The 15,180-nt window shown below is 48.7% G+C and overlaps 1 protein-coding gene across 1 annotated transcript in view; it reads right to left on the reverse strand.

Moving 5' to 3' along the window:
- Positions 1-15,180, reverse strand: part of SEC14L5 (SEC14 like lipid binding 5) — a 41,654-nt gene that overhangs the window by 25,603 nt on the left and 871 nt on the right. The window contains exons 2-4 of the mRNA XM_057529055.1: positions 15,065-15,179; positions 589-738; positions 39-170 (exon numbers count right to left, since the gene is read on the reverse strand). Coding sequence (XP_057385038.1) covers positions 39-170; positions 589-738; positions 15,065-15,127 — 345 coding nt within the window. The 5' untranslated portion in view covers positions 15,128-15,179. The remainder of the gene's footprint in view (positions 1-38; positions 171-588; positions 739-15,064; position 15,180) is intronic.

A 15,180-nucleotide genomic window follows, 5' to 3' on the forward strand; every position in this document is an offset into this window, starting at 1 on the left:
GGGGGCCGGGATCCCGGGCCTTCCAGCCCTCTGCTCACCGTGTAGCTGCAGTTCTCCTTGACCACCACGCGGCTGGCGAAGGTCTCGTTGTGTGCTTCGATGAGGAGAGTCCTCTCCTTCCAGTTCAAGACGTTTTTTTGCACGAAGACCACGTGCTCGACGCCTGCAATCTGCAGGGAAAGGGCAGCAGGGACGTGCGTGCTGGACGTGAGGTGGCAGCTGGGGGCGTGAACCCAGAGGGTTGGCCCCTGTCACCCTCGGACCCCGGGACCCCCGGGCCCCCGTCCCGCGCCTGCCCACCAGCCAGAGCCCGGATCCCCGACTTTTCCCCCTTCCCCCGACTTCCCGAACCCCGGGACTCCCTCTTGGCCCTGGTCCTCCTACAGTCTCAGCCCAGCCTCCCGGCTCTCGTCTCTCCTGGACACGGGAGGCCCCCAGCCCAGAACGCCCTCCGGGTACCAGTACACACTCACTCCAACGCCTGAGCGCACCCCCTGGTCCCACGTCCCCCGCCCGCCATCCCCCACCACCCCTCCGGTCCCCTCCTCCTCGGGGTCCCTGGTTCTCCAGGACCCCCTCCGCGCCCACCTTCCGCAACAGCCGCGGGGCTTCCACGCGCAGCCGGCAGCTCCGCTCCACCAAGTGCACCGCCCCGTCGGCGCTGCGGGACTCGCGTAGGACCTCGCTGCCCAGGAAGACCGGGATCTGCGGGCAGGTGGGGAAGCGCTTCTCATAGGCCTGGGGACAGAGGGGCGGGGGTGAGCGCCAAGGGGGCTGGGGGCAGCCGGAGCACAACCCTTCTCCCTCCAGCCCTCCCTGGGCTATTGTCTCAGTTCCGAGAGGGGGTATCCAGAGAAGAGAAGAGCGTCCTGGCCTGTGGAAAGAGCAGTGACCACTGCCTGTATTACCAAGACCACCGTCTTAACATCTGTTCTAGAGCAGTGACGCAGGAGTGCCTGAGCTATGACTTGGCAAATCACGTTTTGACTCTACATTTGAGTTTTTGCCCTGGGAAGGTAGAGTGGGCTAGCTTGGGGCATTTTATTTAACTTTTTGTCTTTTATTTTTTTATTTTATATTGGAGTATAGTTGATTAACAAAGCTGTGTTAGTTTCAGGTGTACAGCAAAGTGATTCAGTTATACATATACATGTATCTATTCTTTTTCAAATTCTTTTCCCATTTAGGTTATCACAGAATATTGAGCAGAGTTCCCTGTGCTATACCGTAGGTCCTTGTTGGTTATCTATTTTAAATATGGCTTGGGGCATTTTAAAAGAAGATATCTTTTAGAAAAAAACAATCGACAGAACCAACACCCCTTCATGATTAAAAAAATAAAAAACAACACTCAACAAACTCGGAATAGAAGGGAACTTCCTCAGCCTGATAAAGGGCACCTACAAAAACCCCAGCTAACATCATACTCAATGGTGAAAGACTGACACTTTCCCCCTAAGATCAGGAACTAGGCAGGGATGTCTGCTCTGGCTGCTTCCATGCAACATTGTCCTGGAGGTTCTAGCCAGGGCAGTTAGGCAAGTAAAAGAAAGAAAAAGTATCCAGATTGGAGGATGAGAGCTCAATTCCAGAAGTGCCAGGGTCAGAGCCGCGGGGGGGCATACCAGCATCCGTGGCTGACTGTATTCAAGCGGGGTTTGCTCCAAGAGCCTGTCACAGCCACGGGACCCAGAATCAAGGATCAAAGTGAGCTCCAAAAATAGTGCCGGCATCTGAGGACACACACCTCCTTCCCATCCCTCCTGGCTCCTGGCAGGGAGGCGGGACCACCCAGCTCAGAAGGGCAGAGGCGCGGGAGGAACAAGGAAGAAATGCTTGGTGCTCTTGGTGTCACTCAAGGCCCCACGAGGCCAGCCCAGCGCATCGTCCGCCAGGGTCAGGAGGACAGGGCTGCCTCCATGTGTAGAGGCTGGTTGCTTTGTACAAACACACCAGGGTTAGAATAACTCTCCTCAGGGGAGAATGCACAACGGCACTCCTGGGGGCCTAGTCTCAGGGCTGGCAAGGGAGGCCCCCTGAGAACTGTGTCTCCCCTACACATCTCAGGTTGCCTTGAACCCTCTTTCAAAGGAAGGCATTTCTCCACTGAGGAAGGAGCTGCATAGCAAAGTAAGCAGAGCTTGGGGTGGGGTCAGGCACCTGGCATGAAGCCCAGCTCCACCTCCAGGAGAAGCAAGTCCCTTCTTTTCTCTTAGCCGTTTCATCATCTGGAAAATGGGTATATACCAGGTTGAGTATCTCACGCAGAGCCTGGAGCATAGTAGGCACCCAGGGTTTTTATTCTCCAGGCAACAGGACTCAAATGGTGGCACAGTGCACATTTGCAAGAACTGCGAACAACTCCCTCCCAGCCCCTTCTGAGCAGAGGGAGCCAGAGGAGCTGGGCTCTGCCCCACCTCTGTGATGGGCAGAGGGATGCTGACATTTGTTTGAAAGTTTATGGAGGGAAAGGGGTGCATGTGTCAGAACTGGTCAGGCTCAGTTTGAGTTCCTGCTACCTTCTCACTGCGTGACCTTAGGCAAGTCGCTTGCCCTCTCTGAGCCTCCGTCTCATCATCTATAAAATGGGCTGGTGGTAAGGATGTCACTAGATCACGTCTCAGAGCAGTTGGCACACAGTGAGGCCTCGACTCTGCTCCTCCAGCTGTGTGCCTTCTTCCATTTAATCCTCTGTATGGCGCCCTCATTTGACAAATGAGGAAACTGGAGCCCAGAGACACTAAGTAACTTACCCAATGTCACACAGTGCAAAATGGTGAACCTGGATTTAAATCCCAAGCCGGCCCAGCCCCTGCTCCCTCAGGAACCCCTTGCTCAGCAGCTTGGAAACAGCCCAGGCATTTTCCGCCGGGGCCATGTGGTCTTGATTTCTCCACCCTCAGTCCTTCATCTCCTGCCAAGCAGTGGCCACACTGCCCCTGAGCATCTCCAATTCCTCTGTTCTGCAGTCTCTCTCCTGCTCCCCAGATGGAACGACATGCTCAGAACAGGCCTGGATGCCCGGAACAAATCCCACTCTTACTCTTACACTCCTTACTCTGTGCCACCATCCCACCTCCCACTGCAGCCTCCTTTTCTCTGCTCCAGCCTTGCTGTTTTTGGAACATGCTGTCATAGGTTGAATTGTGTGTCATCCACCCCTAACAAAAGTCATAGGTTGAAATCCTAACCCCCCCAGTACCTCAAGATGTGACCTTATTTGGAAATAGGTTTGTTGTGGATGTAATTAATTAAGATGAAGTCATATTGGAGTAGGGGGCAGGCCCCTAATCCAATAGGACTGGCATCCTTTTAAAACAGGGAAATTTGGACACAAACACACACACAGAGAGAATGCCATATGAAGATGAAGGCACAGGTTGGGGTGAAGCCAAGGAACACCAAGGATTTCCAGCCACACCAGAAGCTAGGGGAGAGGCATGGAACAGATTCTCCCTCGCAGCCCTCAATAGGAACCAACTCTGCCGACACCTTGATCTCAGGCTTCCAGCCTCCAGGACTATGAGGTAAAAAATGTCTGCTGTTTAAGCCACCCAGTTTGTGGTACTTTGTTATGGCAGCCACAGGAAACAAATATACCCACCAAGCTTGTTCCTGCCACAGGGCCTTTGCACTTGCTGCTCCCTCTTCTTGGAACACTAATCAATCCACTTGACATCAAAGGGGGAGAGAGGTTTGAGTCACAGGGGCTTCCAGAAGGTAGGAGACCTGGATTGGAGGCTCAAGAGATGTTCTGGCTTCAGGGACTCATCTGTGCTGGCCCCCCTTCCTGGGACATCCTCCCCTACCTTCATCCCTGCAAGGCTGCCTCCTGTACTGTTCTCTGTCCTGTTCATTTTCTTGGTAGCACTCATGGCACCTTCTAACCATATACTTGCTTGCACGTGGCATACCCAAGGCCTGGGCTATGTGTTTTTTTGCGGCACTGAACTCAGACCTGTGCCCATCTCAGTTCTTGGGCTAACTAGGGCTAACAAAGAAAAGCCGATGGGCAAGGAAAGAAAGAATGCAAACTTGCCAATGGCCCAAAAAGCCCCAAGAAAGGGGTCCAGGGAGAGGAATGACAGGCCGTTAGCTCAGTGCACACAGCCAACCGAGCTTCACCGACTTCCTCTTGTTACAAACCTCTTGGAAGAACCCTGTCTGGCACCCCCAGATAACGGCAGAGCTGATCAGCAGCAGACGGGCTCTTGGACCCAGCTTTCCCTGACTGTGTGAGGGAAGGCACTGCTGTTTCAACAATGGTGCCACCCCAAGCACTGAGGAGACCCCAGAGCCCAGGCTCCATCTGGAAGGCAGGGGGCCCCCAAATAAGGAGTCTACCCCAGTGCTAATTCTCCAGGGTCAGAGGCTGTCAGCCAGAGATTCCTTGGGGTTGTGAGGGCTGGTGTTGGACACCGTTGTTATGGTGACATTTACAGAGGGCTGACTGCACCATTTTGTCCTCATGACATCCTGCTGGGATGGAAACTCGTATTTCCCCATTTTACAGATGAGCAAGTTGAGGCTCGAGAAGGCAGAGTGACTTGACTCTGGCATCACAGGGCCACTAAGTGGTGGGGTTGGATCGCAGGTCCATCTGACCCAGCCCCCAGCCCTGAACCTCCCAGTCCTGCCTCTCAGGGGACACTGGCTACATCACAAATGTCAGTGTTTTGGAAATCCTGAATCCTGCTGGCCCAAAACCCTCAGATCAGGGCCCCTTTGCCTTTAGCAGGTGACAGGGTCTTACAGGATCATGTAGTTCACAGGACCCTCCCTGTGTTGGAAACCAGCTCACACAGCTAGTTTTATCCCTACCTGAGAGCCTCAGACGCTGACTGCTATCCCCACAAATCAGGCCTGAGCTTCTCCCAGCTGGACAAACACATGCTGTGGCCTCCTCAGGGACACAGGGTAGCAGAAGGATTCGGTTTCAGCCCGTCCGCCAAGTGATTGGAGAGGGACACCCACGCGTGCCAGCTCAGAAAGGGAGCTGGTCCAAGGCCCAGAACTTGCCCAGGCAGGGACAGGGCTGGGGCAGGCAGAGGCCAGTGGAAACGTCTATTGAAGGTCTCCTATGAGCTGCCCATCCTGCAAAAATCCACATCAACACACTAAGCATGTGGAAAGGGGAGCCTGGATTCCTAGCCAGACTTGCCCATTTCCAGGCTGGGTAACCTTGAGCACAGTACTTCCTGTTTCTCCCTGAGAACATAATTAGTCTATAACATGATTACTCTATAAAGGGGAGTAATCATGAAACCTCCCAATGAGTGCTCAATTGTGCCTCTTTCCTTCTTTCCCGTGTCACAACTGCTGAAGTAAAAACTCATCAGCCCTGAATCCCTAGTGCTTAGCAAAATGCCTAGCGTGCAGTCGACACTCAATAGACATTACATGATAAAGGAGTGAATGACAGTGCAGCTTAGCCATGAAGGGTGTGGACTCTGGGGCTTGGGTTCGAATTTCTGCTCTGCTTACTACCAGCTCTGTAGCCTTGAACAAGTCATCAAGCTCTCAATTCCCTCCTTCCTTCATTTGTTAAAAGGAGAATAAGAAAAGTAGTTCTCTTACTGAGCCATCAGGGGAATAAAGGAGTCTGTTTTGGTTAAGAGCTGAGAACAGTGCCTGGCACATGGTTCGTTCTACATAAGCATTTGTTCAATAAATTTAAATTTTAAAAAAGAGTGAGATTCTATAAAGTACAGAAAAGCTATTTCTGCTAATCACTTGGCAGCTGCTCCCTCCTCCCCTCCCCTCCCTCCTTCCTTCCTGCTCTTCCTCATGCAAATTCAAAGGAAGCTGGAATGCTGCTTACCCCAAACCTTCCGCCAAAAGTGGGAAAAGAGTATCCAAACCACACCAACATATTCTAGCCCAACACTTCACCTTCTCTTTCCGTGCTGCAGGCTGGATTCGGCACTGACAACCGTGACCACTGCACAAAGTGTACCCTCCCTGTCACACTCCTCAGGGGACTTTCCTGTCCACCCCCAGCTTCCCCGGCAAGCCTGGGAGACCCCAGGACAGACGTATCAATCCTCTCAACTCCCCCAACTCTTTTTTTAAATTGCGATATAATTCTCATACCATAAAATGCACTCTTAAAAAGTGTACAGTTCAGGGACTTCCTTGGTGGTCCAGTGGGTAAGACTCTGCGCTCCCAATGCAGGGGGCCCAGGTTCGATCCTGGTCAGGGAACTAGATCCCGCATGCTGCACCTAAGAGTCCGCATGCCACAACTAAAGATCCCGCATGCCGCAACAAAGATCCTGCGTGCCTCAACTAAGACCTGGCGCAGCCAAAATGAATAAATATATATATATATTTTTTTTTTAATAAAAATGTACAGTTCAGTGGATTTTAGAACATTCACAAAGTTTTGCAACCATCACCACTCTCTAACACCAAAACGTCTCATCACCCCACAGAAACCCCACACCCATCACAGTCACCCCCCTTTCCCCCCAACCCAGCCCTAGGCATCCACTAATCCACTTTCTCTCTCTATGGATTTGCCTTTTCTGGACATTTCATGCAAATGGAATCATATAATACGTGGCCTTTTGTGTCTGGCTTCTTTCACTGAGCATTATGTTTCTGAGGCTCATCCATGTTGTAGCCTGTGTCAATGCTTTATTCCTTTTCACAGCTGAATAATATTTCATTGTGTGGATCCCCCAGCTCTTGGCAGAGTTGCTCAGAGTTGCTGAAGGAGCCATCAGACACCCGATGGCAGTAGTTACATCCCCGCTGATGAAGGCAAGCAGACATGGGTGAACCAGGGCAACATCACTCTGGAACCTTTTGAAATGACTGCTGTATACAATCTATAGAAACAGCTGTACCCAGATGGCCCTGTAGCTGAGAAACCTGCTGCTATTCTAGTCAAAGGCAGCTCAGGAGACAAAACGATGGAGACAAAAAGTCAGAAGGACCCTGCAGGGGGCAAGGCTGGGATATGGTGAAGTGGCAGAGACAACGCATGGGGTTTAGATGCTGCCTCTGCCACCTGCCAGTGGGGTGATCTCAACTTAGCTTCTCTGAGACTCAGTTTCCTCAGAAAAAAAAAGGATGATGATGATGACAATGATACTGACTCTGTAAGGGTTGCTGAAAAGATTAAAGGGAGATAAGATGTGTGAGACATTTAGCACAGTGCCAGTCACCACATAGTAGATTTCTTTTTTTTAATGGACAAGGGTAAACCAACAGGTTCTTGAATTGATATTTGTACACCCATGTTCACAGCAGCATTATTCACAGTAGCCAAAAAAGTGGAAACAACCCCAATATCCATTGACAAATGAATGGAAAATCAAAATATGGTCCAGCCATATAGTGGAATATTATGCAGCCATAAAAAGGAATGACATACTGACACACGCTACAACATGGATGAACCTCGAAAACATAATACTCAGTGAAAGAAGCCAGACACAAAAGGACAAATACTGTATGATTCCACTTATATGAGGTCCCTAGAGTCGTCAAATTCATCGAGACAGAAAGTAGAATGGTGGTTACCAGGGACTGGGGGAGGGAGAGAACAGGGAGTTAGTGTTTAATGGGGACAGAGTTTCAGTACGGGAGGATGAAAAAGTTATGGCAATGGATGGCGGTGATGGTTGCACAACAATGTGAATGCACTTAATGCCACCAAACTGTACCCCTAAAAATGGTTAATTTTGTGTTATGTATATTTTACCACAATTTTTTAAGAGGGTAAGCCATCTTCTGGATGGTTTATAGCCCTACCAGATCGTGATTTGGAATAGGGTATCATGTCTGTGTTTATTTGTTTATAGTCAATGCCTCTGTCTCTAGGTCTGTTTCCTTCCCCACTGGATTCCCCAGTGGCCTCGCAGCACACCTGGGACACCATAGACACCCAGCCAATATTTGCTTAAGGAGGGAAGGAAGGAAGGAAGGAAGGAAGAGGAAGGAAGCCGGCCTCCCTTTGCCTGGCTGGGACCTGGTGTCCTCCTCGTGAGGTCATGCTAGGGGAACGTCTGGCCTCTTCGGCCCTGTGGGAATGTGCAGCCCATCGGCTGGGCCAGGGCACTACACAAAAGCCTGCTGTGGCTTCTTTCCCACTCGCGGGGAGCGGAGTGGGGAGCAACCCTCCTCTGAACATGCTCCACACCCACGGACTTCCGGGATCAGCTGGTACCCCTGATGGTTCAGGGAGAGGCAGGGCGGCAGCGAGGCCAACCTAGAGTGTCTTGACACTTAGTGCTATGTCAGGATCATGATGGGAGGGAAATGCTATTTTATTTTTATTTTTATTTTTTTATATATTTATATATTTATATATTTATTTATGGCTGCATTGGGTCTAGACAGCGGCGAGCAGGGGCTACTCTTCATTGCAGTGCGCGGACTTCTCATTGCGGTGGCTTCTCTTGTTGCAGGAGCACGTGCTCTAGGTGCGTGGACTTCAGTAGTTGTGGCACACGGGCTCAGTAGTTGTGGCTCACAGGCTCAGTAGTTGTGGCACACGGGCTTAGTTGCTCCGAGGCATGTGCGATCTCCCCGGACCAGGGCTCGAACCCGTGTCCCCTGCATTGGCAGGCAGATTCTTAACCACTGCGCCACCAGGGAAGTTCCGAAATGCTATTTTAGGTTTTCTAAGTGTCTCAGGAATGCACCCGGCCTTGGTTAACTCTGCTTCCCCAAGCTCTCCCCGCCTCTGGGATGGAAATCCCCCCTCCAATCCACTTTCCACACCTTCCCAAGCTCCCAAAGTCCTTGAAGAAATGAACTGACCCCGCCAGCCACTTTCTAAATCACAGGGGCCCAACTAAGCCACATTCATTTCTTCAAAGAAACAAGTTCTGCCCCAATTACAAATCCTGCTACATGGCATTGCCTGGACACTCTCTCTCTCTCTTTCTCTCTGTCTCACAAACACACACACACACACACACACACACACACACACTGCAAGCTCTATGAGGGCAGGAAGGGATCATGTCAGGAGAACCAGGTCAAGACAGAACGAGAACAAGACAGACCAGGTCTCCCCCTTTCTGAAGCTTAATGTAATGAAAAAGACCCATATAAACAAATAAACAAGCAAATTCCATATAAACAAGTAGGCAAGCAAATTAACAGAATAATGATGCATTTCAAAAAGTGCTAAGAATCACCTAGTCTGTAGCCCCTGCAACCTGGCACGGTGCTTGGCACACAGTGGAAACTCAATAAATATTTGTGGAATGCATACGTGCAAGAATTAACACATGCATAAACTAATGAATGAGGGCCTAAAGTTGATTTCAGGGCCCTCTGAAATCAGATTACTTTGCTGGGAAGTGGATCACCTCCGTTCTCCCAGCCCAGATCAGAGCCCTTCATGGCCCTGTAAGAAATCCAGGGTGGAAAATGTTGCTTCCCTTAATCTGTTAGCAACGGGATCAGATGACAGGCTCCAGAGAACTAATTTAAACTCATTTAAATAAGGCCCCAGCTGCTTTATTAAAACTACATCCATAACAACGATTCCAACTTTAACCGCCTGCAGCTGGTCTGGGCTGCAAGGATTTACCTTCAGAGGCTGCTCCTTATTAATAACCCATTTGCTAAATTACAAGCTGTTTATCAATACAAAGTCCAGGTCTTTAAATATTTTAACACTTAATTGCACCAACAGCCCTCACCTCTATAACCCTTCCTCCGGATGAACAGCCAGCCTATTGCTCAGGAAATTCTACTCCGTGCCGTCTTCCTTCTTTAGGTTTGCAGAATCTGAGATGACCTGAAACCACAGGGCTTTGAGCCCCACAGGGACCCCTGGGCAGTGGACCGACAAGAGGCAGCCAGGTCATTTCTGAAGCCACCTCAGCCACTGGCACACAGAGGTTTACTGAATGTCAGAGACAGAATCCAGAATGTCTGGCTGTGAGCTCAGGCTATGGGGTCAGATTCCCTAAATTCAAATCTCTGCCATTTACTAATGATGTCACTGACTGAGAGTTATGGGCTGAATCGTGTCCCCCAAAAAAGCTATGTTGGATATCTAACCCTGGGTACGTCAGAATGTGGCCTCATTTAGAAATACAATCTTTATATAGGTAATCAAGTTAAAATGAGGTCATTAGGGTGTCCTTATAAATCCAGGATGACTGCTGTCCTTGTAAAAAGGGGAAATTTAGGGAATTCGCTGGTGGTCCAGAGGTTAGGACTTTGCACTCTCACTGCTGAGGGCCCAGGTTCAGTCCTTGTTCAGGGAACTAGGCTCCTACTAGCTGCGAGGCATGGTCAAAAAGAACAAAACAAAACAAAACAAAAGAAATCTGAAGATAGAGGTGCACACACACAGGGAACATACCATGTGAAAGTTGGAGTTACGCCGCCACAAGCCAAGGAGCTCCAGAAGCCAGGTGAGAAGGCTGGAGCAGATCCTTCCCAAGCGCCTTCAGAGGGAACACGACCCTGCTGACACCTGGATCTTGGACTTCTGGCCTCGAGGACTGGGAGGCAATACATTTCCGTTGTTCTAAGCCACCCAGTTGCGATGCTTTGTTACGTGGCCTTAGCAAACAAATACACTGACACAGGGACAGTCTCCTTAACCTCTCTAAGCCTCAGTTTCCTCTTCTGCTGCAGCTGAGGCTGCTATTAAAGTACTTGCCTCTGAGCTGGCCTGAGGGGGTGGGCACACAGAGTGTTCATTAAACCTTTCTGGGCTGTTGTGATCAGCTGCCCTCCAAGAAGCCAGGGACTGTAGGTTTTGGCTCTGCTCTCCTTTGCAGGGTTCTGATGGGGTGTGGACATTCCAGACACAATCCTGATGGTAACTGCCCCATGGGATGGCTTACTCGGCCCAGAGGCCACCCCAATAACTTCAGATCCTCAGCCCTGAGAAACAGCAGGGCTCATGGTTGGAGATGTAAACTCTGGAGCCAAACTGCCTGCAGTTAAGTCCACACCTGCCATGTGTTTGCTGTGTGGCCTTGGATAATCCATTCATCCTTTCTGTGCCTCAGTCTCCTCAACTGTAAAATGGGGCTACCCACCAAACCTAGCTCATGGGGTAGTTCTGAGAAGCACATGAGTTAATATTTGAATGAACTCAAAACTAGTAGGTGCTGTGTACATGTTTGTTAAATAAAATTTAAAATAGAATCTGCCTAAATATTCTAAATAACAACCACCATTCACAGCAGGGGTTTCTTTGGAAGGAATAGGTCCACACAAAAACTTGTGCATCAGTGTTCACAGCAACGTTATTCATAATAGCCCCAAATTTGAAACAATCTAAATGTCCATAGGCTTGTGAATGGATAAACAAATGTGGTCTATCCACATAACGTGAATATTATTCAGCCACAAAAAGGGTTGAAATACTGATAGATTCTACAACCTGGATGAACCTTGAAAATATTATGCTAAGTGAGAGAAGTCAGTCACAAAAGGCCACATAGTGTATGATTTCATTTATATGAAGTGTCCAAAATAGGCAAAACCATAGACAGAGAGTAGATTAGTGGTTGTCAAGGGCCAGGCGGGATGGGGAAGTTTAGGAGATAATGATTAAAGGGTATGGGGTTTCTTTCTGGGGTGATGAAAATGTTCTAAAACTGACAGTGGTGATGGTTGCACAACTCTATGAATATACTAAAGACCTTTGATTTGGACCCTTTAAATGGGTGAATTGTATGGTAGGTGAGTTATAGCTCAAAAAAGTTGTTAAAACAGTAAATGATAATAATACACTTAAGGGATATTTCATGAGCATTAAACAACGTGCCAGGCTCTGTCTGGGTACACATGTCCCTTCACTTAATCCTCACTTCAGCTCTCTGAGGAGCAGCGGCCTTTATTATCTCCATTTCACAGGTAAGAAATTGGAGCAGGGACCCGGCCTGGAGGGTCTGGCTCGTAACCTCCACCCATTCAGGAGAAGAGCCCAGATGAGCTGGAAATCATTCACAATGGGCTGTAGGCTGACCAGAGAGTGGCCTTCAGGGCTCAAATAACCACAGTCCACAGTCCAAAACATGGTCTTTGTGTTCTACATACTGGGATCTCCACAAAGACCCCCCACCTTCGGGGACCCCACATTCAAAGGGACAAGGGATTCTCTCCAACCCTGGATAGGCAGCTGCCTCCATTGTCTTAATTGTATTCCTCTGCTTACCAAGATAATACAAGCTCATTGTTTTGAACCCAATAATACAGAATACTATCAAGAAAGGAGAAAGCAAAGGTCCCTAGAATTCCATCCTTCAGAAACAGAATTCATGTCAAGGAATTTGGCCCAAGGAGAGAGATACCCATTCAGTGGATTAGTTACATTTTTGAAATGAAAGAGAGAAATCATTTTAAAAAAATTTTAAGCTGGCTCTAGAAAGGTTGCCTTAGTACTATTTTATAACCAATTCCACAAACCCAGTTTCAGTGGTTTGTGAACTTCAGTGGTTTGGTGGATTTCTGAAGAAGTGAAGGGATGCTTTGATTCTCAAGTCAGGTTTGTTAAACAGAAAAACCAAAAGGCCAGCTTGTCTGGTCACTCGGATATGGTCAAAATAGCTGAGTTCATCCGAAACTTCCCTGGCATCTGACCCAAACTGAGGGCAAGTGTTTAGCTGAGAAACAAAGACCGACATTAAGTGCAGAAAAACCCTTTTGTGCCCACACAGCGAGCAAGTTATGTTGAGTTATGCAGCTATTCTGGGGACAATGCTGTTTTGTAAACAGTTGGCAAAGCGGCTTTGTCGACAATGTTGGGGCAGTTTGGGGCCCTTTCACCAACAAGGACTGTATGGAGATAAGGTGACATAGTATTTGAAAAATACAAATGACAAATTAGTACAATACAGATAATAAATATCTGAAAACTTTTGTTTCCTGTTGTACCCACAAGCATTTATCCATCAACCCCTAGAGATTGTTAACAGCTAGGGGAGTAAACTGAGTCAATTATGGAACTCAAAGCTGACAAAATACACTTCACATATTCCAACAGTCCTATTAATACAGTCTTAAGTGCTAAGTCTTAAGTCTTAGCAGGCATTTTTATTTTAAAATGCAATGATTGTAAATATTTTTTGGAGAATCCTAAACATACTAAATTAAATTTACATTTATTAAGCCCATGCAATAATAGAAATTTGTTAGTTTTCCATTCTATAGTCGTTTGTCTCAGCTTCTTGGCTTCATGGCTTTCTGGGCCATAGGTTATCCCAGAAAAGTGGGGACAGTGTCTCTCTTCTATTGAGTGAATGAATGAATGAATGAAAGAGTCCTAGGGTCAGAATATGTGAGCTGTCTGGAGCCTTAGACAGAGGATGATTATTTATATTTAGCTGCCATTTATTGTCCACTAAGTATAGACCAGGCCCTGTGCTGGCCACCTCCCCTCCCCACCCCCCACCACACATGCACTCTAATCACCTTCAATCCTAATTACAACCTTATGAGGTGCATATAACCAGTCCTATTTCACAAAGGAAGAAATGGGGGCTCAGAGAAATTCAGTGACTTTCTAAAGACACACAGCCAGAGCACAGCCAGGCAACGGCAGGGACGCAGCACTTCTGACTGCACATCCCTAGGTCTCTGGGGTGTCCCACCCCCATTACAAATGAAGGAAAGTCACACAGCCACAGACAACAACACAATAACAGTAACAATAACAGTAATAGCATTTGGTCTGTGCCAGACCTTGTACCGGGAGCTTTACATGTGTTGACTCAATCCACAACAGAACCCCAGATTTGGAAACCATGTAATCCTCATTTTAGAGACGGAAAGTGCAGGCTCAGAGAGGCTAAGTAACTTGCCCAAGGTCACCAGCTTGTCAATACAAGCCCAGGCCTGCTCCTGCTTCTTTCCTGACCTGGAACCATCTACACATTACAGCACGACATGTATGGATTACTGCAATGATGCTTTTTCATCTTTTACGTGACTATAAACACATATGTAGGTAGATTCATAGAATAGGTTAGGGGAGGACACACACACAGAGCCGTCAACTGATATGAAAGTCCTCGGATAGTAGGCTGGGATTAAGCAACCAAGGGTGGGATGAGGACGATGGGGGTGGATTCTGGTGTTTCTTACACTTTCAGTACAATCATTTAAAACACCATGTGGTGTAATAACAGGGACAGCTGCATTTAGTGAGCACCTACTGTGTGCCAGGCACTGAGCCAGAGGCACCAGGCACTATTTCATTCACTCCTCACCACAGCCCCATAGCATTGCTTCTGTTTTACTGGGGAGGAAAGCTCTGAGAGGCAGAGTGATTGGCACCAAGAAGGAAACCCACGTCTGCCTGTCCCCCACACCTGCCCCACGGTGCACAGACCATTGATCCAGGAGGGCCTGGGAGACAGTTCTATGTTGCATAGTTAGACAACTGCTCCCAGACCCTTCCTGCCCACTCGCGCCCCCTCTCCCCCTGGTCTCAGCTTCCTTGAAGGGAAGGGAGGGGGCGTGTGAGCAGAGGGAGGACATGGGGGGTGTTGTGGTCCTGGAATCCCCACCCCCACCCCCACCCCCGCCCACCGTGCAGATCCGAGCCCGGCTCTACCTCTTCCTGGCCACAGAACTTAAGGCCATTCCTTCACCTGTCCAAGCTTTGGCTTAATGCAGGTAGAATGAGAATAATAAGAGCTTCTGGGAATTAAACAAAACAACGTATGTAAATTTAGCAAACCCTCAGTGAATGGCTGCTGTCATCATCCTCATTAGAATATGTACCATTATTATTATTATTATTATTACTAACAGTACACAAAACGACAGCCAGCAAACAGCTCGGCCCTTGATAGCCTTGTTTTCTGACAAAGGAGACCAAGATGCAAACAGATAAGCTTCAGTAAGGAAAAGAAAGACCTTGTGTTTGGGTCAGTGGGCAAGCGTTCTAGAAGTTGTGGGGAAAGGTGGGATGGCCTGGTTAGAAGCTGGACCCACCAGGTTAGTGGAGTAGCTCATTAATTCCTTCTGATCTGGGGATCCGAGGGTCTCCGTCTCCCTCCCATCATAGCTGACCTCTTGTTTCCCTCCAACTGTTACACAAGGGGCCCTAGGGTCAGGGGTCACTCACCGCCATGACCAACTCAAATGGGTACTTGTAGACGCAGACAGGAGACTGGTACTTCTGCACCATGTTCTCGCAGGACCACCAGCGGAAGCCAGCCAGGCAGGAATGGGCACAGAGCC

The sequence above is a fragment of the Balaenoptera acutorostrata genome, chromosome 15, assembly GCF_949987535.1.
Source record: "Balaenoptera acutorostrata chromosome 15, mBalAcu1.1, whole genome shotgun sequence".
NCBI lineage: Eukaryota > Metazoa > Chordata > Mammalia > Artiodactyla > Balaenopteridae > Balaenoptera > Balaenoptera acutorostrata.